The sequence below is a fragment of the Octopus bimaculoides genome, chromosome 10 (assembly GCF_046866305.1).
Source record: "Octopus bimaculoides isolate indiv1 chromosome 10, ASM4686630v1, whole genome shotgun sequence".
NCBI classification, from domain to species: Eukaryota; Metazoa; Mollusca; class Cephalopoda; order Octopoda; family Octopodidae; genus Octopus; species Octopus bimaculoides.
This window is the reverse complement of record NC_142937.1, coordinates 65807512-65834961: the sequence shown is the minus strand read 5'-3', so window position 1 is coordinate 65834961 and position 27450 is coordinate 65807512. Positions and strand designations below refer to the sequence as shown.

The 27450-nt window shown below is 35.9% G+C and overlaps 1 protein-coding gene across 4 annotated transcripts in view; it reads right to left on the bottom strand.

Annotated features, from left to right (window-relative positions):
- Positions 1-27450, bottom strand: part of LOC106879764 (syntaxin-6) — a 157059-nt gene that overhangs the window by 18868 nt on the left and 110741 nt on the right. For all 4 annotated transcript variants that reach the window (XM_014929451.3, XM_014929449.3, XM_089358732.1 and 1 more), the window contains 2 exons: positions 7860-7954; positions 1383-1445 (listed from right to left, as the gene is read on the bottom strand). In XM_014929451.3, coding sequence (XP_014784937.1) covers positions 1383-1445; positions 7860-7954 — 158 coding nt within the window. The remainder of the gene's footprint in view (positions 1-1382; positions 1446-7859; positions 7955-27450) is intronic.

Genomic DNA, 27450 nt, shown 5'->3' with positions numbered 1-27450 from the left:
TTCATCCATTCTGGCTTTCTGGAAGCCAGAATGGACTAAGCAGAACAGACACATGGGATGGGGAGTTGCTGAAGAGGGCACAGGATGTGAGGAAAGATTTTAGACAAAGGACATTAAGATTAGAACAATATAATAAAGCTAAAATGAAGAACGGATATATAGTGCATGTGATTAATGGAAAAAAAAAAAGAAAGAAAGAAAAAAAATGACAATCTCAAAACATAACAATATCTGTTTAAACACATGATTTCACATCAGGAATCTTGCAAAACAAAAGACAAACATTTAAAAACATTCATAAATGTGATTAAAAAAAATGGACAGAAAGTAGAAATGATTCAGTGATTGAATCAAATAGGGTGTGAAGGAGGATAAAGCAGATGAAAACAATTAAAGATCCATAACTGATGAAAAGAAAACAAAAACAACTATCAATATTATTGATTAAAATCTATTTTCTCTGGTGACATATGTTTGCAGTATAGCACCTAATGCTCTTCCTGCAATCAACTCATCTATCAAGTTCACAATGTTTGACCTTACATCATCTTCCTGTGTCATCTTGGTCATTTATCTTCTATGAAGGATATCTTGTGACCTTTTAAAATATATATTTAAAAATTTTTAAATACTTTCAAAAAAATATGAGTTGAATAGTTCGGTGATTACTGAAAATGACATGTACTTCAATCAAAAGGCCATTTATAGTACAATCAATTCTATTCTATAAATAGAACATCTGATCTATTTTCCACTTTGCACTGAACAACCATCACATGGTTCATAGATTCATATCTGCAGAAGACATTTCTTTGTGTCTTCGGGCATTCATTTATTTATCTCTTATTTCTATGTACTTCCTATCACTTATTTCTGGAGGATATATATAAGAGCAGCTTAGAAAAGATATCTAGGCTAGACTAACATTATATCTTAGAGGAGATTCGATTTACATCAGCTTTACTGCAATAAACAAAAAGAATTAAACAACATGAGTTTAGTTACTGATGGTTAATGGTAAGATTTAAAACAAAAATATGAGTAGAGTACATTAACAATGAAGGACTGGATAACAATTTGGTTTTGGAATCTAGATGCAAGTGGGGAAGAGAGAGAGAAGCTGACAGACAAGAAGGGTAAACAAAGTAAAATTAGTTAGAATTGGATAGAATCAAGAATTAGAAAAACAGAGTAGAATATGTTGCAGTAATTATGCTACATGCAATGGTGGGACAGGATTTGAGAGCTTATTCAGTGAACCAAGTTTTGTTCCATCAATTCAAAAGACAAAAACTGACTTTGCAAGTCTCACAAAACTAGCCATTATATCTCCCTGCCTCCTATCAGTCCTTCTGGAAAAAATGGTCTATTGTAAGACTTACTTGTCTAACTTTTGCTTGTTCTTTTGACTTTGTAGCCGGGCTGGCCATATGATCTTTAATTTCCTGCAAGAAAATAATTTTGCTTTTATTTTGATTAGGACAAATTACATCTAAAACATTAATTTATAAAATATAACAGACTTTATTTTGTATGAAAATGAGCTAACAGGAATAACTCAGTGTCTAATTACATGTTTTGAATAACAATGATGAGTAATGGAAAATTAAATACTGTAAAAGATAAATTGTTGATATATTGTAATTATCTCTATTACCACAGAAGACAGAACAATTGCTCAGTGGCAATTAGGAGACCTCCAAATGAAAAGGGGAGATTATCTCAAGAATTAAGAATTCTTCAAAAGTGACATACCATTAAAGAATTGAATCAGATTGCCTCCAGACATTCAGATTCAATTCTTTATACATAAATATACATATACTGAACAAAGTCCTCTACATGGTCTGTTGACAGGCAAGAAATAACAGCCGATTATCTTCATGCAATTTTAATCGCATACAACAACGTATTGGCTAATGCAGTCCTAAAACGTTATAGACTATCTCTGAATAAAAGACAAGACGGCCATCCTTGGAATACCTTCAATTATAGTTATAGGTAGGCCCTTTGCTCAGTCAGGGCTCACTTGTAGTTAAACAATATCAAGAGAAATATCTGACACTAACCAAAACTAAACAGTAACAAAATGAAAAAAAATTTAAAATGCTGTGTCTATTAGTTGTAAATTTGTATCACTATATGTCAGGTTAGAACTACAAATTTGTAGTCCCAATTGCATGAAGCCTAGCAGATGGCTGATATGTATTTTATTGAAACTAGGAAATGTGAAAAGCTAAGTTGATCAAAAACATGGAGATTAAATTTATGAAATGAAAGCATTAAGCCCATTATTTTGTTATTTCGGTAACTTCACCACCATGGGGCCTAACTCAATGACAACCAACATCACACTTTAAAATATACTGAACAAAAAAAAAATGAAAACATCAATAATAAAGTGAATTTTGTTACTCTTTTTAGACTTTAATTTACATTTTTTTTTTACTTTTATTTATTTTCCAACTTTTCTGTAATGTTCTCTTGATATTTGTTTCAAATTTTGGCACAAAGCCAGCAGTTTGTGGGGAGGGGCCAAGTAGATTAAATTGACCCGAGTGTGCAACTGGTATTTATTCTATTGACCCTGAAAGGATGAAAGGCAATGTTGACCTCTGCATAATTTGAACTCAGAACATAAAGACAGATGAAATGCTGTAAAGCATTTTATCCAGATTACTAACGATCTCTTTATACTACAAAGATATTATATTCAACCACTGAAGAAAGCCACCATCAGATCTAGAATGATGACTGGCAAAAATTTATGCATAGCTAGGTTTGTACCCACAACCCAATAATCTGTATTATCTTAAAATCAACATAGGCAAATAACTGGTTGAGACTAAATGAATTCTATGCTAATTATTCCTAGCAACAAACATATTCCATTTTTGACTGATTTGAGACAAAGTGGATGATTTCCAAAAAGTGTATCCCTCTAAAAACCACTACTTGCATAAGTGGTTGTTTAGCCTTTCGTCAAACTGGAGAGAATTGATCAATGACCATAGATATTCCAGCTGTAATCATCATGAGTTTTTTATGTGTATATAGGACCACATTGCCTAATGTGTCCTTTTCTTATTTAAGACAGTATGGTATGATCTGAAGGAAATTTATCTGCTATTTCTAGTGTGACCTACATTCACATAGAGGTTTCCTCTTTGGGCTTGTGCATGACCGAATCTTTCTTTGCAGTCATCAGTCTGCAGGAGTTGAAGTTGAACATTAATTGTATAAACAATATCATACCAATCTGGGTGGGTTTCCCTATGCAATTGGAGATACACTGTCTCTGACCAATAACACTAACAACATTTCTGCCACTGCCACCACCATAGTAGTGCATTTACATTTCAACCAAACCAGAAATTAAATGGGAGCAAAATGTAGCCCTCTAATCTACTTAGCAAGGAAGTAACTCTAAATAAAAAGTGACACATCCAGTCCATGCCACAAAGAAAGTGGACGTTAAGTGGTGATGATAATGAGCAAGATGAATAATAGCAACATTACATTTTCAAGAACGTAATCTAAATTCCCACTGACATCACAACCACTATTTCCACTAATAACAACAGGTGTACATTGTTATGTAGTGCTTTCAGCATTACATAACAATCAATATTTTAATTTGTGTTTCAAATCCCAATACAGACATTGTGTCTTAGAAAAAAATATTTAATTTTACTGTGTTTTACATAATTGTCGTCATCACCATCAAGGTAATACACATCTGTTGCTATGCCAACAGACATCTCTATCCCACATCTACACTGCACCATAATCGTAACAGAAGGAACATCAAAGACAAGAAAGAACATTAAAATTTATTGTCATATGCATAAAACAACAAGGCAGTTTTATAAAGTTAGCTACCATAAACAACAATTGAAATAACACAATAACAAATAAAATGTCAAGTAAATTAAAACAGTAACAGGGACCAGTTCTGTATTACATTCCCATTCTACAAAAACATACTGCCATTAGAGCTGGAACAAAGACAATAGAGTAACATACTCTGTTTTACATCAACAGAACTGACAAGATACAAACAGTGACATAACAGACACAGATATAAACTTTAAACATCATTATATCCCATGTACATCAGCACCAATACTATATTTATTGTAAAGCAAATTTTGCCATTGCTGAAGGGAGCCATGATGAACTGTTTGATATGCTAGGAAAAGCAGTTAACTTTCCCTTAATCTTCATCCTAATATCTTAAAAGAAAGGGCACACTGGATAATATTGTGTGGAGTACACAACACCTGAAAAAAAAGATGGCATGTTCATAGGTAGATTCAATATTTTTGTCCATAGGACAACTTGAGTATGGCTGAAGTGGGGAGTGACAAAATGTGCACTACATCCTTAACACAATATCACTGGAAAATAATTCTTAGCTTTGCCTCAAACCCACAAACATGAATAGCTACATCAATAAAACATTTTCATTTTACTACACAATGCCCATGACCATTTCCAGGGCCACTGAGACTAGTAAGAGGTAAGAAGGATGTTCTCAAATTGGTAACCAGGTTTGCGTATTTACAACAGAGGGAACTCAAATAAAGGCATCCTTAAGTGTCTTTAGTGAGGGGTGTTAAAGTGAAAAACAAATTGAGTTTATCAGTGAAGAACTCAATATGCAAGTTGTTGTAAATACTGCAAAACATCTCATCTGATGCTCTAGAATTCCTGCCAAACCACTGGCCTGGATTTACATTTTTTTTCAACCCTGAAAGGATGAAAGGCAAAGGTGATCTTGGCAAGATTTGAATTTAGATTGCACAGAGCTAGAACAATTAGTGCAAAACATTTTGTCCTACACTGTATCAAATCTCCAATTCACTGTCCTATACATACACAACTATGCAGGTGTACTTTGTGTAAATAGATATCCATACATACATTGTATAATTTCACACATAACCAAATGCTGTCTCTTGATATTGATAATGATGGTTATATGTATTGTTTCAAATAAATCGTTAGTACTCTGGACGAAATGCTTAGTGGTATTTCACCTGTCACTACATTCTGAGTTCAAATTCCACCAAAGTTGACTTTGCCTTCGATCCTTTTGGGGGTGGATAAATTAAGTACCAGTGAAACACCAGTGTCGATGTAATCGACTAGTCCCCTCCCCCCTTGTGCCTATAGTAGAAAGGATTATTATTATTGTCATTTTTACACACATTTTTGATGTCAGCATGATTTGGATGGACTGTCTCAGTCCAAATCAATTCTTATTTAAAGACATTGCCCTCGTAGATGAGTCAGAGAACCAGGTCTCATTCATACATCCCAAGTTTTGGTATGGTTTCTATAGCTTGATGATCTTCCTAAATCCAACCTCTTTGCAGTATAAACTGGCCAGGTTTTCTTATGATACCACCACAGTGGTTGTCATGTCCTTGGAAAAACTAAAAGTCTTCTTCCTCCTATGTTATCGTTTTGCTAGTCACTTTACGGTGTCAGCCATAAAATTCACCCCATTCAACAATAATATCCTGTCATTTCATTCATCTTTTGATTAATTTCTAAAAAAAATCTCTTTTCACTTCAATCCTGTTTTCTCTTCTAACCTGTTTTCCTCATTCTGCTTGTGCAAAATATCTCTGCTTCTTACCATCGTTCATATTTCACCTTCTTTCTTGATTAACAATTTTCTTTTTTGTCCTATTTGCTTCAGCTTCATTGTTTGTCATATGATGACACTTAGCTCCATTTCTAGCATTGATTGCATTCCTTTCCCCCTGAGTTAATGTTCCTCATTGTTCTTGATCTTCCTCTCTTTATTCCATATTCTTATTTCTCCTCCTTTGCTGTTACCTCAATTTTACACTGTACCTTCTCTGCATCTATCTATTCTATTCTTGCTGCCATGCTCTATGATCACTTTCCACTGTAATACACCAAACTCCATTTCTTTAATGCAATAACTTAAGAAATACTTGATACCATATAATTGGTAACACTCGTATTGAAGACATACTGTAACATGTTCATTACAAAGAAGTTAGGAACACAGTTATTAATATGAAGATAGTTGGAAAAATTCCATATCTAAGACATCACATCTTACACAATTTAGGAAGAAATTTCAGAATACAGTTATTAGTAATAGATTGTTGGAAAAACTGAATCCATGGACATGCAGTAATACATTTCACAAAGAAAGTTCAGAACATGGTCATTACTATATAGATAATAGAATAGATAGACAGATATTTAATCTTCCCAACAATGCCCTACTCTAAAATTTGTGCATTAAATCCTCAGATACATAGTAAAAGAAAAAAGTCTAACAAACACTACAAGTATGAGCATACACACTCACACAGACACTAATGGCATATGAACATACACTGCTAATTAATGTGTGTATGCAAATAGCATTCATATGTGTGTACGTGTGCATAAGCCAGCAGCATTCACTTGAATCTCTCTCTCTGTCTCTATCACACACACACACACACACTTTTACCATCCCCGTCCCACAACATGACAGATTTTTTACACTACAGGAATCATTAGCATTTTAATATAATCTTCAGTTTTTGGTAACAAGAAGTCTCTTCCAATCTCAAAAGCCTTTCTTAAGATTCTTGCAGAATACAGGATGACACATCGCTGCAGGTTGACAACATGTGTCTCAATTCTAATATCTTTGAGCCTCTTAGGGGGTTGTACCCAAGTTCCACAAAAATGACTGTCACTTTTGATTTACACAGTCTCTTCATCTCTCTTGTTTAGTCTTAACATTTCTCATTTTCTTTGGTGTCCACTTCTTCTTCTGCCTGGTACTGCATCTGGGCATTTATTATTATTATTATTATTATTGGTCATTTATTAGTTAACTGCCAGCAAGAGTGTCAAGGTAATGACTAACTTAGTAAAAGCAAATACTTAAAATATTTTTACATACACACGTATATACAGGTGATCAGCAAACGATATATGCATACATAAATATACATATACATTGTAGCTCTTTTTGCAGTTTCTCTCTTCCAAATTCCATTCACAGAGCATTGATCAAGTCAAAGCTATGCTAGAAGATACTAGCTTAAGGTGACATGCAGTAGAATCAAACCTGACACCACATGCCAACAGAGTGGATTCTTAACCATACAGCCATGTTTTTTTATGGGATAATTCCATATGCAAACCAGAGACTCATCTTATCAAAAACAAATCATTATATATATATATATATATATATATATATATATATATATATATATAACATCAACATATTAATTGCAGCCCCAGAAGAATTTTGAAAATAAAAGTGGCAGTTTATTATCGAGTTTTTGGGGTGAATATGGTTTATTTATATATGTCTACATGTATATGCATGTGTGTGTGTGCATGTGTGCACATACTGGGACAAACATGATTATAAAACAAGAACTGTTATGCTTCAAGTAAGTCCACATTGCCACTTTATCTGTGACCTCAACCAAAACTTACTGGTAAAGGATACATATGGGTGTACATATTTATGTGTTTCTCTGTGTGTGTATTTGCATATATAGACATTTATAAATATATATATATGTGCATATACAAACAGACACAAACACACATATATAAAATATATTTGCATACACACATGCATATATATAAATATCATCATCATTATCATCTGCACAAGCGAGATCAATGAAAGGTCATTCACCAGACTGTAGTGCAATGAAGTGTAATTATAACAAACAGAGAAGAGACTGGATAAATGTGACAAGGAAAAGCAAGAGAAAAAAGAGATAGTAAAAAAAGTAAGTTAGAAACCAAATGAAGCAGACAATAGAATAAGGAAAGGCAAATAAGATACTTACCCTCACCACCTGCTTCGTCTTCTCTATGAAGCCTCTTCTCTCTCGCAATTCCTCATCAGTGATTTTGAATTTTTTTGGATTCTTCTCCACAATACTTGGAGATAGGTTAAAGTAAATAACAAATTGAACAGTAGATGTGCATTAGGAGGAAAAGAGATGCTATCAGACAAACAAGTGATATAAGTGGAGGAGAAATAATGGTTTAATGAATAAACAGGCAAATGGACAGATGGACTGAAGATAGACAAGTAGATGAACTGAAGATAGATAGGCAAACAGACAGATGTTCAGACAGATTAACTAGCATACTGATGAAGCAAGTAATGGCCAGAAGGACAGACAGACTGACAATTAGGCAGATGACCTAACAGAGGGAACTAATGGAAGCTCTGAAATACCAACAAACATAAGTGGACAGCTGAAAAAGGAAGCAGTGTGTGTGTGTGAATATATATAAGAGAGGGTACCCGAAAGAAACTGGTATTTTGCAATGTTATTTTATTCACTTAGTTTTACATGTTTACATTTTTATTGCCTTCAAAGTATTCTCTATTTGAAGCAATGCTTCGGCCCAGATGCATTTTCCACTGTTTGAAGCAGTGCTCAAGATTTTGAGAAGTGATGCCTTTTAATGCCACCATCGTTTTTTTCCTTCACCTCTTCCACATCTGCAAATTCCATAGCACCAGCTTTCATCACCAGTGATGATCTTCGAAAGTGCATTCAATCGTGACTGATTTTGATCTTCTATGAACAAGCAAGGCACAAATTTTGCTGCAACTATTTTCATTCACAATTCCTCACTCAAAATTCATTGGCAGGAGCTCCAGGACACACCAATCATATCAACAAGTTTGTTAATTGTTCAGTCCTCCAAGATCAGTTCATGAATTTTCATGATGTTTTCATTCATTCAGGAGGTCACTGGTGACCCTGAACATGGTTGGTCTTCAAGCAACAAGTGAAAACCACTCACAAATTTGTGTTTCGTTCATGGCAGTGTCCTTGTAATCTGTTTGAAGCCTGACAACTATTTCGGTCTCCATTTTCTCCAGCAGAAAACAGAATTCCACAGAAGCACGCTGTTCCTTCATTTCAGCTGTCTCGAAAATTGATGAACTGGGAAGAAGCACTGCAAAACGATGATGCACCACGTAGCAGTATGACTTCACCCGATGCCACTGGTCGGCAGACTGAAGCCTGAGGGTTGCATAAAGGGGCTTCTAGCAGTGGAAGTGCAAACTACAATGGGCTTGTCCCACAGAGAATGTTTCTAGTTACTTTTGGATACCTCTTTGTGTATATATACATATATATGTGTGTGTGTGTGTATATATTTACAAATGCAATGACCAATCTTAAAGACTATTGGATTTTACTCACAAGGTATTGGAATCTTATATGTATACCATTCTACCTAAACAATGGATTTACAAATACAATATCCCTACATTCACTCAATATTTCCTATCTTAACTAAACTAACTATTGTTTAATCATCCTCTCACACCGTCTCCAATGAAGGGATATAATAAATATCCTGGAAACAGCTGTAAGACATTCGATTTATAAATGTTCTATATTATACACGGCCTTGGTTTTTTATCTCATTACAAAAAGTATATCCTATATATATGTGTGTGTATATATATATATAAATTAATGTATGTATTTATACACAGATGCTGGCATATATAATAAAAATCTTTTTTTATTTTATTTTCTTAGTTTATTTTCAATGTCTTGTAAAACAACCAATTGAATTTGAGATGTATAATTGAAGAAACGTTGGGTTTCATACAATATATTGCATACTTTTGAAGCAGACAATCATTTCAATGTAGTCAGTCAGAAAATTATAGGCAAAGATAGAACAGATCGAATTATCTAGTAAAGGATTATATATGTGAAAAAGCTATTGTGATCTAATATTATAGGACCATTTCTAGTGTGATGCTGATTCTATGATATTTACAGATAAACCTTTGTTGAAAGCAATTTTCCACAACTGCTGCCTATCACTAAATTTAGTAATAACAAGCAGCACACCCACGAGGATTATTCTTGGAAACAACTACCACAACAATCAACAATAAACTGTCATTAAGGAATAACATTGCACAATCATTCACACAATGATACAAATATACACCCACACTTGAGAGAGACTTTGAATATAGTCTCTCTGATGCAATTGTTTGCGATAACAACATAGATTTCTTCAAACTGAAAGCACTATTCAATGGCAAACATCAACACTGCCATACAAACAAGAAAGGGAAGGACAAAAGAGATACAAAATATCAAGTTGCCAAAAATGATATTCCCAAAGTTTATTTAGATAGTAATTGTATCAAGGCACATTACAAACCTTATACAGATGGTTTAGCAAAAACCTTACAAACAGAACAAGTCAATATTATACAGTTCACAGCCTATAGTACTTCCAAAGTATTTTGAGAGAGAAAGAGAGATTGTATGTTTGTATGATTTACATCAAAATTCACTGCACTACATGTGCTATTCTTATTTGTAAATTTACAGCATGAGTAAACATTTATTCACTACATTTCAATACTGACCACAACTTTCACTATATTTAGATCTAAAAACTACCCTCTCTCTCTCTCTACACACATACATATGCATGTGTATACACATACACACCATGTTTAGGTTTAAAAACACAGCCTATATGATACCTAGATAATACCAAATAACCCTAAATTCAAATAAAAATAAACAATTTTGATAGAGTTCGTTCTAAAACCATGTTACATGCTGTTTCATGGGCCTCAAATCATGGATATAATCCTTGTCTAATGGTAATCTCCACCTTGGATAGCTTGGTTATCCGTCAATATTCAACAAAGAATCTTGTTACCAATAAGAACCCCAATAGTCTACTGTCTCACCAACTGCATAGAATCTCTTCTTACAGTGCAATCCTGACTGACAATGGTAACTTTACTTTGTGTATCAAAAAGAGTCTTGTCCTCTTCCTTTGGATGATCACTCTAAAAAGCAAGTTTTACATATTTTACAAATAATTTTCTTTCAACTCATTGAGCCTCAATAATCTAAAGACATCATCATCAATTCATGTCTGTGTCCATGCTGACATGGGTTGGAAAGTTTGGCAGGAGCTGGTAAGGCTGTCATCTGCACTGGGCTCTATAGTCTGTTTTGGCATATTTTCTATGACTGGAATTCCTTTCTAACACCAATCTCTTTACAGAATGTACTGGGTGCTTTTTATGTGACACCAGCACCAGTACTTATTACATGGCACCAACACCAATAGGCTCGCCAAATAACTTGTAGGACAAAAACTCCCTCAGTTGGGAGTGGACAGGAGTATTGATGGGGCGGTGGCTTTGTGCTAGTTGATGAGAGATTAAAAGTATAGAGGGGCAGGAATAAGTGTCTTGCTGTAGAGTAGATATGTGAATACTCCAATTGAAGAGGAAAAGAGGGTGAGTTAGAGAGTAATATAAAGAGAGCAAGTGAGTCAGAGAGTAAGTTAGAGAGAGCAATAGTGAGAGAGATGGTGGTGAAGATGTGTCAGGATATGTTCTTGGGGTGGGTGGGGGGTGAGGATAAGCGAGGTAATACAGAGGTTTGGATTGGGTGGGTGAAGATAGAGGCATTTGAAGCAAATGATGGAACAAAATACAGGTGAGGCTCAGGGTGTGGGGCTAGGGTACGCGAGAAAGCATGGGGATGTGGTATGCACCTACACTGCACTCATGCATGCACACACACACACAAACACACACGAGGGTGTGCTGAAAAGTTCATAGACCGACTATGAAGTAGTAATGCTAGAGCTGTGAAATCTTGCATGCATTAATTTCAGCTCTTCTTGTTAATAACTGCATTGTTCCTTTTGAAATAAATTGTCATCTAACTGCTCAAAGAACACTTCAAAAGTAACTAGTAGCAATTTCTCTTGAAAATGGACAAAATTTGCGAATGTCATGTTCTTGAATACCTGCAGTAAAAAGGTTTAGCCCCTAGGACATTCATGCTAACATGGTTGCTACATTAGGGGATGATGTTCCAACTTTATCAACAATGTAAAAGTGGGCAATTGAATTTAGGAGTGGAAGGGAGACTCTTGAAGATGACCCAAGGTCAGGATGTCATGCAACTGTCACCGCTGAGGAAACCACTGACCATGTTCACCACATGATGGCTGACAGACTATTAATCAAATAGCCAATACTATTAGCATAACCTGTGAGAAAGTTAAGAATATTCTGCACAGCAATTTTGGCATGATGAAGGTTTCTTTTGCTTGGTGGGTGTCATGTTGTCTGACAGCTGATCAAAAGTGCACAAGGCTGCTCACATCACAACAGAATCTGACATTGTCTGAGGCAGATATAGCTGGCTTCCTAACCTAGGATGTGTGTTGGATTCATCACTTTGAGCCAGATGCAAAGACAAAGAGACAATCAATGCAGTAGAAACACCCCTCTTCACCTGCTCCAAAGAAGGCCAGGGTTGTTTCATCTGCAGGGAAGGTGACAGCCTCAGTTTTCTGGAATGTAAAAGGCTTTGTGTTTATTGACTATTTTCAAAAGGGCCACACCATCAATGGAGAGTACTATGCCAACTTGCTGAGGCACTTACAAAGGCTATTAAGACCAAGTGCCCAGGAAAACTGATGAAAGGGGTCTTGTTTCATGAGGACAATGATCCAGCACAGAAACTTTTGGTTTCAATGACTGGTGTGTGTGACTGTGGCTTTGAACTGGTTGCTTAACCTCCCTATTCTCATGATTTGGTCCCACCTGACTATCATCTGTTCTACAACATGAAAAAAAAAAAAACTTGGTTGAGAAGCAATATTGCAATGATAATGATGTCATATATGCTGATGATGACTTTTTTGACCAACAAGATGAAAGCTTCTTCACCAATGGGATCCAAGCACTGCAACACTGATGTAAGAAGTGTGTGAACTGCAGGGGGGGGGGGCTATGCTGAAAACTAAACCTCATTTGGTCACATTCCATGAATGTCTTGGACAGCCTATGTACTTTTCAACTGACAAGAAGAAAGAAAAACAAAAGCGAAACACCCAAGAACAACTAAAGAAAACTTCAAAATAAAAATAAAAACAAACACCAGGACAAGAAAGACCTCTAATAATGAAGAAACCAGAAATAGAAGAAAGAAAAAACACACACGGATGTGTAAATTTTACCTCAAAGTTGTCTGTTGGCACAGAGATAATGATACAAACTGTGATTTTATACCTAGTTGTATAAAACACTGCTGCATATCAAGTTCTACATCTTTTACTCCCTATTTACATAATTATTTGTTACCACTTAATACACAAACTAGTCTTCACTGAAAAAACCATTCAGCCCCATCTACTCTCTCTCTTACTACAGAGTCTTCTTAACTTTTGTTGCTTTCCACCAGAACTATTAATTTATCTGGAGGAATAAGGCACATTTTTAAATGATTGATTCTGTGTGTGTTACTAGAAGAAACCAAAGTTCATATGACACACATTTCCAAATTCCATGAAGTAGAAAAAGAAAAACACAGCAAAATGAAATAATGCACCCAGTGGAAAACATTTCTCAAAGTTTACTAGATATTATATGAAAATGTATTCAGTATTTCTTTCTGGTCAACAAAGGCTGAGAATCATGTCCTCTTGTTGCAACTTGTAAACAACTGTCAGTCTTTGGCTTCTTCTATCTCAGACAATTACAATATTATGAGCTTAACAGCAACAAAAACATCAACGAAATACAAGAAAAAAAAAACTTGAAAAACTGAACTAAAAATTGTATTCTTTCAATTGTTCTATACACACTAGTAATTCCTAAATTTTGTTACAGCATGAGTAAATAAGTTTTCAGATGCAGAATTAATTCATCATTTGCTATATGTTATAGTGAACCTTCAATGTTTTTTGACATTACAGTACATAGTACAAGTGAATTTGTATGTGTGTGTGTGTGTGTGTGTGTATGGGGGGGGGGCAGCTTTACAACTTTTTATTTCCCTCACTATAAATATAAGACTTTGTGGTTACCTAAGTATGTATGTGTGTGGAGCTTTGTAAAAAGAAGACAAAAAGACATTACATCAATATTATCAAGCAAATAGTACATTTTTTTTTTTACACCTAGTTGCTTCTCACTGTTAGTGCATTAATAACGCATGAGAATGTAGAGATTATTAAGAAACACATATGTACATATAAGCAAACAATGTCCTACAAACACATATACAATATATACACACACACACATACAAATTTCTTCTTTTTTTTTAACCCTGAGGCTATATAATGTGGTTACTGACCAGATGTTAGAACATTAATTCTTTTCCATCACAACCCTCATTAATATCTCAGTATGCTTTAGCACATTAAACCCCAGGCCTCCTCTGACCATTTTGACCAAAAGCTGGTCAAAATGTGACCATTGCATCTTATTTTCAAATACAACATATTTTCAAATACGAAAAAATATTCACATTATTCAATGAGTCTATTTTTTGTTCTTTGGGCAGTATGGTATGATTTGAGGGATGTTGGATTGTTATTTGTAGTAGGTCAAGCTGCAAAGCAACCTCCCCCTTTTGGCTCACTGCAAATCTACATCAACTTCCCTATGGTATAGCACAGCAGCTCTCAACCTTTCGTAGCTCAGTATCCTCTTTCATGGAATGGTTTTACAAACTCATATCTTATGCTTTGAAAAGAAATTGCAGATTATTTTGATTAACCAAAAGCAGATTTTGTACAGTAGTTTCTTATCTATATTTTCTTATAGCTTTCCATCAGTATATGCCTCATCGTAGGTGCTGCAAGGGCCAGTACATCTTATGGTAATTGTTTTATGGACCTTACTAAAGAAGATAAGAACTTCTGTAATAAAATTATATTGGACCTTGCCACAGCAGTCACTTTTCCTGCTCAGTGACATAACACCAAGAAAGACATTTAAAAAAACTGTTTAAAGTATAATTATCATACAAAGCTTAAACATTGTTTCTAAGAAAAATCACGACTCATCTAAACATCCAGGGCTTCTGTTAAAATTTTCTCCCTCTTTGCGAGCTCACAGTGCCAACAGCCTCTCTGTGCAATGAAGTGATGCTGTCCAATTATGGAAACTTCCTTACAATTCAACCAATGACGCACGCATGTATGTACATGTGCACACACACACACACACACACACAAATATATACATACATTGTCATAAAGTTGGTGTAAAAATAATTGTGCTTTTTGTTAAACATTGATGCTTATTTTAGAATAAATTTTTATTTGCCTATGTTCAAGTAATATATTATTTTGAAGTGCCTATTTTATTCTATTCTAATGGTTTTGCATTATCTGTTTCCTCTGGTATATTTTAAGCTGTTGAAATTAAAAATGCAAAAAAAAAAAAAAAAAAAAAAAAAAAAAGGCATATTCAAGCAATTCTATTGTACATAAATTCAAAATGGAATGCCAAGTAGTAGAAACTGCTCACAGTACTAGTCAAACATTTAGCCAAGGGGGCCATCACAAACAGTTTAACATAGGTTCCTAAAATTATGTAATGGAGATAAGAACCTTGGTGATGAGGAATGTCACAGGCAACCAGCTGCAGTTATAAACAGCCAACTGAAGGCCACTACTGAAGACTCATGTAAAGCAACTCAACATTGCCATTCAACAAATGGGGAGGAGAAAACTGCAACTATTTCGTCTGCACTTCTTTTGAATAACAATAACATGTTACAATGTGACATGTAGTGAAAAATAGATTCTGTGCAACAATCAATGGTATTTCATGCAATAAATGGACTGAGGTGAAGTACCAAAACACTTTTCCAGTCTGATGTTCCATCAAATAAAGTTTATGGTTACTGTTTGGTGGTTTGCATGTGCAATCATTGTTTAGCATTTCTTGAACTCTGACAAAAACCATCACAGCAAAAACAATACCAGGAAACCAATAAAATGCACAAAGAACCGCAATATTTACATCCAGCATTATTAAATCGAGACAGATCAATTTTTTTCCATGACAATATCTGACCATGGCTGACAGATAACTCTCCAGAAACTGTACAAACGAGGCTGCGAATCTACCTCCACAATATTACTCTCCACACCTGTCTCTGACCAACTACCACATTTCCACATTTTTCTCCTCCCCTAATAACCTCTGGCAAATGAAAGTCTTTGATAACCAAGTGTCAGTTCAAAACACCTCAAAAATATTCTTCAGCTCCATTTTATACTACCAAACTAAAAACTTGTTTCTTGTGGGAATGTTATCAAATCTGAAAAAGAAACATAGTGACTAAATCTACTGAACAGAAACACCCAAAAATTGAGAATATGATATAGATCTGGTAAACTACCACATAATAACTGTATCACCATTATCATTAGCTGATCGAGAAGCATACTCCTTCATTTGAGACACACATATATTACTTTCCTCTTGAAATTTTTCTCCACCAATTGACTTCAAGTCATTCTTTAGAAACATTTGAACATATTTTTGTTGAGCTTCATCAGAATCTCCAAAAATTTGTAATTTCACATCAGTTGTAGACATTCTATGTCTTCTTTAGTAAACAAACTGTGTCAGAAGTATTTAGCTGCAGCAAGCTTCATGAGTGAAAAAAAAAAATGAAAATGAAGAAAAATATTCAAAACAACACTTTAAATAGTGCTGTCTGTTAGCAGACATTTGTAAATAGCCTAAGAGAAGCCAACCTATTTTTAGTTTGACTGAATTTTTAGCGATGGATTTGACATACCTACTATATAGGAAGTCTGAAATTAGTCATAAAACCTGATATATTCTTACATAAACTCTACTAGCATTTTTACAAGTCTATGTGAGAGTATAAGTGAGACACATTGTTGTGTGTGTGTGTGTAATAAATGCTCCTAATTATGGATGATACTTTTCAGGGATTCCAAGTCAAAGTGCTGAAAATTAGATGCCATTTGCATTTGTTACAATGTGGCCTTTTGTCATAATCTTTCTAACCAAACCATACAACTGGTTGATAACCTTTTAAGTAGTCTGTATATTGTTTTTGGTAATGCACATTAGAAAGAAATCAGTAGTTTACTTCAGTGCAAAAGTGAATGAGTACATACACACACACACACACACACACACACAAACACTATAGCCAATGTTTTGGTAAATTATAACCTTTCTTCATCATCTTATATCATTGTCATGGTTTTGTTCTCTTCTATGTCATTATTATTCTTTTTAAAAAGAAACACATCATCAATGTATTTGTTTAATATGGATTTTGTTATTTATGGTACAGAAAACAAGCTGTTTTTATTGTTTGAGATTTTCATCTCTCTAAACTACAATACTCCAGTACTCATCATGACATGGGATGATATCACTGGAATTCCTTCTGGATAAATAATATATAATCAAGTGTGGGCTAATGTAATGTAGTGAGCCAAAGCACGTTTTAACTGTTAATATTTCATGCACTAGGCAGAATCATTAGCATGCTGGGAAAAATGCTTAGTGGCATTTCAACCATTTTTATGTTCTGAATTCAAATTCCGCTGAGATTAACTTTGCCTTTCATCCTTTTTGGGGTTGATAAAATAAGTACCAGTTGAGCACAGGGGTCACTGTAATTAACTTACCCCTTGCCCCAAAATTGCTGACCTTGTGTCAAAGTTTGAAATGAATATTTCTCCTACCTACCAACTTAAGAGAAAACTCATTAACTTCTTGTCGAGAAAGACAATGAAAATAACTGAAATTCCAAATGTTCCAAATTTAATGAAGAATGGGTATGTAATAGGGAGTAAATCTAATCTTTTGGCAAGAGCTCCTTAGTGAAGCATAGTCTCACACATACTTAGATCTTAGAATGATCGAGACACTGAGTAGTTAACTTGCTCAATATGCTAAAAATAACAGCTAAATCTTATTCAAATGACAAATGTTGTTCTAGATACATTTGTTTCTGAACATAGCATAGTCACAGCTGGAATACCATTGAACATTGCTACCTGGGCTAATGGAGCAATGCAAGGGGCAGATTTACTCCCCACTTTATGCTCCCCCATTCAATTTTCAGTTACTTTGAATTTCTGAATTGTCTTCCTAGCCTTTCTTGGCAAGAAACCAAGGATTTCTCTCTTCATTAGTTAGAAAGGTAGCTGTACTATTAAGAGTTTAAGCATTTGTTGATTCAGTATGTTACATGAAAATATGCTTAACTATATATTTATTATGCAGAAGGTATTCCTGTGAAATGTTCTCATGTCATGACAGTATTGTCAGTTTAGAGATATGAAAATATCAGAAGATAAAAGATAGCTCTGTATTTATACCATAAATAACAAAACCCACATTTATATATCTGTAGTATTTACTTTAGATAAGAGTAAAGGCATGAGTACAATAGACTTGACATGAAAAGAAGAAGAGTACAAAACCATGAGAATGATAAGGAGGTGACAAGAGGTTATAATTTACCAAAACAGTGACCATGTCAGTCCAGTATGCATGCGCACACATACCTCAAGTCACTTTTGCACTCAAACAACCAAATAATTTCTTTCTAATGTGCATTGTTAAACAAAACATTCAAACTATTAGTTATCAACCAGTTATGTGACCTGGTGAGATAAGCTATAACAAAGGCCATCCACATCATAATAAATCGCATATAATTTTCAGTGAACCAAATCAGAGGAAGTTTTGCTTAGGAGCACGATACTTTTAGTAAGACTTTGAACTCATATACTTGAGGTATATTGTCCATCCTCCTTAGTTTAAAGTATCTTTTATCTTTTATTTATTTCAGTCATTAAAATTTGGCCATGCTGGGGCACCACCTTTTAGAATTTTAGTTAAATGAACTGAACCGGGTACTTTTTTTTAAAGCCTGGTACACATTCTATCAGCCTCTTATGCCAAACTGCTAAATTACAGGGACATAATCACATCAACACCCACTGACAAGTGGTGGTGGGGAACAAACACAGACAAACAGACAAATACACACACACACACACACATGATGGGCTTCTTTCTGTTCTCATTGACCAAATCCACTCTCAAGGCTTTGGTCGGTCCAAGGTTATAGTAGAAGACACTTGCCCAAGGTGCTACACTGTAGGATTGAACCTGGAACCATGTGGCTGGGAAGTAAACTTCTTACACACAAACTATAAATTACAAGAACAACACATAACTCTTAGGTATTTTCAATTAGATGACCTGAGTCTAAATGAACAACAATAAATTAATTTTAAAGGTACATAGTTTCAAAGATTCATAAACAAATATGCAGTTATGAAAGAAGCCCCATTTTTTATGTTAATAGAGAAAAGAGTATAGGGATCTGTGTCAGTAAGAGTTAACCATTAGTATATCTACCTACAGTTGTGTATGTGCGTATGTGTATGTGCACATGCATGCATGCCACTCCAGAGTCAGTATGGTATGGCTCCAGTGTCGTTGTGGGTGTTGCTGTCACAATGGTAAGTGCTGAAACAAATAAGACAAAACATCTCATTCAAGGCTCAAACAGTTCCAACAATCCACCCCCACCTCATCTAGATTGGTACTTTTTACCATCCCTGCAAAGTTGAAAAACAAAGTCAGTCTTGGTGGGATTTGAACTGAGAGTATAGTGCATCAAGACATATACAACAAAGCATTCTATCCAAACACTTTAACACAATTCTGTCAATTTTCTGCCTCCATAGAAAAGTAAATATCAAATAAACAAACCAGATGACGTTTTATCAATAACTTGACATCTTACTTTACACATGTCACACAGCTGTTGCATTATGACTTATGCCTGTCAAATGGTTGCATTTCACACAGTCTTGCAATATGTAGCTCACATTCTGTAACTTGCTGCAGATTACTGCATGCAATATACTCTAACTGTCAACCAATACTTATGCAGCACATACTTTATAGCACAAGGTCCTTATCCTGTACCATAAAGTATATACTGCATGCTTGTGCTTTAAAGTATATACTACATACCTCAGTCTTTATGTACAGGGTGTCCACAAAGTCTGGGTACATGGAGATTAACACATACTTTAAGAAATTATTATTTCTTATATTTAATTGTTTATGTCATGATTTTATTTACTCCACGTACCCAGACTTTGAGGACACCCTGTAGTGTATACATTAGATCCCACGGACCTTACACAGTGTATACATTACATATCAGAATCCTTATGTAGCATATACATTACATAACATAGCCTTTATGCAGTAAACATATATCACACAGCATCTGTGTAGTATTATAGTTAGCTGCTACAAGGGTAAAGGTGATGCTTTAGATAGAAATAACTACATAGGTATCAAGCTGTTACAGAGGTAACTACAAAGGTATCAAGCCAGTCATGAAAATTACAGAGAGAATTATATCTCAACTGATTAGGGGTAGAATTAAGCTACATGAGATGCAGTTTGGTTATTGTTTCAGGAAGAAGTACCACAGATGCCATCTTCATAGTGAGACAACTGCAAAAAAAGTATTTGGCCAAAAGTAAACCATTGTACTTAGCTTTCATTAACTTGGAGAAAGCTTTTGACAGGGTTCTCCACTCTCTAATCTGGTGGTCTCTAAGGAAGCTAGGAATAGAGCAGTAGCTTGTTAGAGCCATTCAAGCCATGTACAATGATGCTGTCAGTAAGGTGAGAGTCGGCTTTGAATACAGTGATGAATTTAGTGTACAAGTTGGGGTTCATCAGGGATCAGTTCTTAGTCTACTCTTATTCATCATACTTCTCCAGGCCATAACAGAGGAATTCAAAACTCAATGCCCATGGGAACTACTATATGCTGATGATCTTGCTCTTATTGAAGAATCTGAAGCAGAATTGGAAGAGAAGTTCAGGGTTTGGAAACAAAACCTGAAATCAAAGGGCCTTAAAGTTAATTTAAAGACTAAAGTTGTTAGCAAGAAAACAAATAAAACCCTCCTTCCATCAGGTAAATGGCCCTGCTCAATATGTAGGAAAGGAGAGGGATGCAATTCCATTTGCTGCACCAAGTGTAAGCTATGGATGCATAAGAGATGCAGTGGAATCATAAGTAGGTTAACAGATAGGGCCGCTTTCAATGTGTGGCAGATACACTTAAACAATAAGTACTAACGGCATGAGGGACTTAAACTTTCTCGAATGCCCAAGAGGCTCTCTTGAGGTAGCAGTAAGTTTCTGCTATCTAGGTGACCAAATTAATAAAGGTGGTGGATGCTCTGAAAGTATTGTTTCAAGAATAGGAATAGGGTGGAAGAAGTTCAAATAGCTACTACCTCTGTTGGACATAAGAGGACTTTATTGCAGAGTGAAAGGCAGATTGTATGATGCCTGTGTGAGAACAGCTATATTACATGGAAGTGAGATATGGGCTAGGACTGCAGAGGACATGCACAGACTGGAGAGGAATGAAGGTAGTATGCTCCGTTGGATTTGCAACAGCAGTGTGCAAAACTAACAAAGCTCAACTGTGTTGAGAGAAAAATCAGGTGTAAGAGGGATTCAAGGTGGCATGCAGGAGAAGAGCATGCGTTGGTTTGGACATGTGATGCGTATGTGTGAAGACAGCTGTATAAAGAAGTGCCGATCACTGAAAGTGGATGGTACCTGTAGAAGGGGGAGATCCAGGAAGACATGGAATGAAGTGGTGAGGACTGATCAAAATGCTGGAGCTCACAAAGGAAATGACAATGGACCGAGATGTTTGATGATATGAGGTTCTAGAAAAGACCCACCCATGTCAGCAAAACTGAGTGCTAGAAGAGTTGTGTCCCACCCACATGTAACAACAAACTTTTCACACACCTACTTCAAGAAACCAAATTACATCTTCTCTTCTAAACAGCATCTTTCTCACATTTCCTCTTCATAAACTATGACTGTCTTCCAATCCCCTTTCCTGCCCTTGACCCAGGTTTTTGTCAGTCACTGCAATCCCCACACCCTATTTGCACCTTCTTGGCAACACTTGACCGTGTATATTACGACCTTCGTATCTTGCTTTTCTTTATTGTACCATCACATCTATGCTCTAATATTTGCTACATGTGAGTATATCCTGGCACTTCACCACCACTCTCCTGCTCTCTCTTACACTTTTGCTGTTTCCTACTCTCTCTCTCTCTCTCTTTGCCTTGCTCTCCCCTCTGACTGGGTAGCCATGTATCTCCTTTACAGCAGCACACCTATTTCTACTTTCATTCTTGGTTGCTCTCTCTCACTTGATAACCATGTACCTCCTCTATAGCAAGACACCTATTTCTGCCTTCCTATCTCTGTCACACTTTAACCTTTCATCATTTGATACTGGATCACCTCCTCCAATGCCACCTCCGTTATAACAAGACACCTGTTTCTGCCTCTCTATCTCTTTGTCACCCAATAACTTTTCATCATCTGACACAAGTTCCCCTCCTCAAATGCCCCTGCTCCTCTCATAATTCCTTGTCTTGCGAGTTACTTGGTGATGGTGCCACATAAAAAGCATCCACTCCCCACTGTAAAGTAGTTGGTATTTGGAAGGGCATCCAGCTGTAAAAACCCTGCCAAAATAGACACAGTAGCATAGAGTAGTTTTCCCTCCCGATCAGCTTCTGTGAACTGTTCTACCCAAGTTTGCATGGAAGATGGATGTTAAATAATGATGATGATGATGATGATATATATGTATTCAGTTATATAACATGTACATTACATGTTACACAATCTTCAAACTGCTTCTATGAAATGTCACACAGACCTTCAGTGATTGAAACGCATCACTGTATTCAACTGCTGTAAATATGCACTTCATGTCACAAAGCCTGGTGCAGTGTGCATCAAATGCATGAGATGTGCCAAGATATGCAAATGAAACCTAAGTTAAAACAGTAAAAATTACAGCAAGTAAAGAAAAGATTGAGTCAATTTCAAATTATAAAATATAGAATAAATGGATGAAAAAAATAATGGGAATCTGAGAAAATGGAGGGCAAAGAGGTATGAAAAAAAGAATAGAGAGAAATAAAGAAAGAAATGATTTGAAGGAAATAAAGAAATGATTTAGAGGGAAATAAATAGAAGGAAATTAGAAAAGAGAAAAAAAACCCAAAAATTATATAAGAGAAAAGAAAAAAAAACGAGGCAACAAGAGTAATAACAAAAGCAGCATCACCAGCAGCAACAGCTGCTGCACCTCTGCTACCACCATCAATAGTTGCTGCACTACCACCATCATCAACAGTAATGTACCAACACCTCAACAATACTGTAGTATACCACCACAACCATCACCTCAACAAAACTATTTTACTGCAACCACCACCAACCGCAGTACTGTATTATCACAACCACCACCATTAACAGTAACTGTCTTACCACTTCCACCAACACCAGCATGAATTGCATTACAACGAACAACAACTACAATAACAACAACAGCAACACCAGTAACAACAACATTTAAAAACACTATGTCCTTAATAGAATCTCTAATACAGAGTTGTCTAATGCCAAAAAGAATTAAAGAGTCTGATTGCTTGAAAGTCAAGGGACATTGCATTGATTCCGTAGGGATTTGGTAGTAATATTAAACTTCCGGCTTAAGAAACTACATTAAAACAGCTACAATGCCAATGAAAGTTTACCAGTGACTCACTCTACCAATCATTTTTCAAATAAATAAAAAAAAAAAAAAAAAAAAGACAAAACAAAGGCAAAAGAATACATCTGAAAATATTTTGAAACACTTTGAAAAAAACAATAAAAGTGATTTCATGGTGAACAAGGAAAACCAGGTTAAAGAAGAGAAGTTTTTTTTTTTTAAACCTGTCATTATAATAAGATTAAAAGGAATAAATGGAGATGAAAAAATATATAACAAGGAAGATGAAAGATTTAATAAAGAACAAGAACTATTTGCAACAACAGTCTTAGTGGGAGACTATTTTTTGTTTTTTTAATGAAACTAGCAATATTATAACTAAACAAAGATATAAACCTACAATTTCCTCTCTAGAAAACAATTCTAAACAGAAATTTCAACAAATATGTATTTTTTTTTTTAAATATTCGTTTTTTTTTTTTTTTAAATAAATGGTGGATGAAAAAGATGAGATCTTCTAACAAAAGCATGCATGTAATTTTAAATTGGAGTCTTCACACACTCACATAGAGTAAAATACAACATGCACAAAGCATATGTGTGTTTATATAAATGTGTATATGTGTGTGTGTGTGTGTGTGTGTGTGTGTGTGTGTGTGTGTGTGTGTGTGTGTGTGTGTGTGTGTGTGTGTGTGTGTGTGTGTGTGTGTGTGTGTGTGTGTTGTGTTTGTGTGTGCATGTACAGAATTTCATGAAAGCATCTGCTGAATCATAAGCCACTTTAAGAGTGCTTAATATCAAAAAAGTGTTTCAAGTAACATGCAATGAATTCTGTCTTAGGAGAAAAAACCTAGCTAAGAATGGTTATTTGTCTTGTGAGAAAAAGCTATTATATAAATGTTTCATAATTCACATCCCTGCTATGAACATCAATATAGCTTTCAATATGCAAGCCTTCACTCACTCACTCACTCTCTCTCTCTTTCTCTCTCTCTCTCTCTCACACACACACACACACACACACACACACACACACACACACACACACACACACACACACACACACACACACACACACACACACACACAAAATGCAAAGAGCTGGGGATTTGGAGTCCAGGCAGATGCCTTATTAGCACTCTGAAATAATCCAGATTTGGCTAACCACTTCAAATAATAGGCAACATACAGAATTGTCAAAGATAAACAATTACATGGTACTTCATTAGATTCCATAAGTTGCTTATACATATATATATATATATATATATCATCATCATCATTGTTTAACGTCCGCCTTCCATGTTGGTATGGGTGGGATGATAGGATTTTTACAGCTGGATGCCCTTCCTAACACCAACCACCCAACAGAGCGGACTGAGTGCTTATTACATGGCACAAACACAGCCGAGGTCAGTTTTGGCAAGGTTTTTACAGTTGGATGCCCTTTCAAATGTCATCCACTTTACAGTGTGGACTGGATGCATTTTAAGTGGCACCTGCACTGACAGGGTCACCAAGTAACTTGCAAGATAAAAAACCTTTTGAGAGGAGAGGGAGACACTGAAAGAAGTGATCTTGTGTCAGATGATGAAAGGTTATAGTAAAACAGAGAGAGGCTATTGTAGGAGAGGTAGAAGGTAAGAGAGAGGGATATCAGGAATGAGGACAGAAACAGGTATGCTGCCATAAAGGAGATACATGGATACCCAACCTGAGGAAATAGCAGTAGGAAAGAAAGAGTAAGAGACAGCAGGATAGAGACTGAGGCAAAGTGCCGGGTGTACTCACAAGGGATGGGAATCAGCATACACATGGGATAATCGAATATACACATGGGATAGTAAAGGAAGAGAGAGATATAGATGGTGGCAAGTGTCAGGGCATACTCTTGAGGTTTGAAGCATGATTAGAGAGCGGGGAAGGGAGTGCAGGGAGTGGTGAAAACCTGGGTATATAAAGTGGAGGGGGGGGGGGGCTACCAGATAGTAATGATACAGAGAAACAGGGTTATGAGGACAGGACTGAGGAGTGAGAGGTAAGCATAGTGCATGAAGGAAGAAATGTGAAGATGCAGTGATGTAGTTTGGTTTGTTGGGGTAGGGTTTGTGAAAAGTTTTCTTGTTACGGATGGATGGAACACACAGGTTGGGGGCTATCAGAGAGCAATAATACAGTGAAACAAAGCCAAGACAACAGGATTGGGGAGGTAAGCATAGTCCATGAAAGAAGAAATGTGAAAAAGAGAAGAGTTGTAGAGATATAGTTTGGTTTGTTGGAGTAGGGTGTGTGAAAAGCTTTCTTGTTACATATGGAAGGAATACACAGTGCTTCTAGAACTCAGTTTCGCTGACATGGGTGGATCTTCTCAAGAACCTCATATCATTAGATATCTCGGTCCATTGTCATTTCCTCTGTGAGACCCACCATCCTGAGATTGGTCCTTACCACTTCATCCCATGTCTTCTGGGACTCCCTCTTCTGCGAGTACCATCCACTTTCAGTGATCAGAACTTCTTTATGCAGATGTCCTCATTCATATGCATCCCATGTCCAAACCAACATAGTCTTCTCTCATCTATGCCACATTTGATTCCTCTTATGCCCAACTTTTCTTTCAATACATTTGCACTTTGTTGTACATGTACACTGATGTTGCACATCCAACAGAGCATACTGCCTTCATTTCTCTCCAGCCTATGCATGTCTTCTACATTCAGAGCCCATGTCTTACTACCATGGAATATAGCTGTTCACACACAAGCATCATACAGTCTACCTTTCACTCTGAGAGAGAATCCTTTTGTTGCCACCAGAGGTAATCGCTCTTTGAACTTACTCCACTCTATTCTTATATTCTTTTACTCTTTTCTTTTACTTGTTTCAGTCATTTCATTGTGACCATGCTGGAGCATCGCCTTGAAGTGTTTTTTGTCAGATAATTCCACTCCAGGACTTACTTTTAAGTCTAGTACTTACTCATTGGGTCTTTCTGCCAAACTACTACATTACGGGGATGTAAACAAACGAACACTGGTCATCAAGCGATGATGAGGGACAACACAGACACAATATAATAAACACATACAGATACACACAAAGACACACACACACAGATACACACAAACACACACATATATACAATGGGCATCTTTCAGTTTCCATCTACCAAATCCACTTACAAGGCTTTTGTTGGCCTGAGGTTATAGTAGAAGACACTTGCCCAAGGTGCCAAACATTGGGACTGAACCCAGCACCATGTGGTTAGGAAGCAAGCTTCTTACCAGACAGCCATGCATTCCCTTCTTTGTTGACTCTTGATGGAGTTAGAGGGATGCAGTTATGTTGTAAACCAGTTTTTTCCATCTTCTGTGACTGGGTGCCAAAGCTTAGGTCTTCTCTCATGACGTGTGTATATGTATGTGTGTGTGATTGACTGGTGGAGAAATTGGAGCATTGCAATATTTGCACCAGCTAATAGCACTTGATTTTCAAATCCTGCCAAGACCAACTTTGTATTTAATCCTTTTTTGAGATCAATAAAGTATCAGCCTAGACTAGTGCAGTGCTCTCTTTATTTGCTGAGTCAAAAGTAGGAGAGCCAAGGGGATGTCTGTGTCTGGTTGTGACTACCTGTTCCCCTAATGCAATTAATGAAAGCCCACCAAGTCATTCTCAGTTGCAATGCCCATACTTTATATATCTATGTGTGTGTCACTGGTGATGGTACCACATAAAAAGCATCCACTACTCTCTGTAAAGTGGTTAGCATTAGGAAGAGCATGCAACTGTAGAAACCAAACCAAACAGACTATGGAACCTGGTGTGGCCAGTTCCTGTTAAACTTCCCAACCCATACCAGCATGGAAAAGGGACATTAAATGCTGTCAATGATATATATATATATATATATATATATATATATATATATATATATATATATATATAT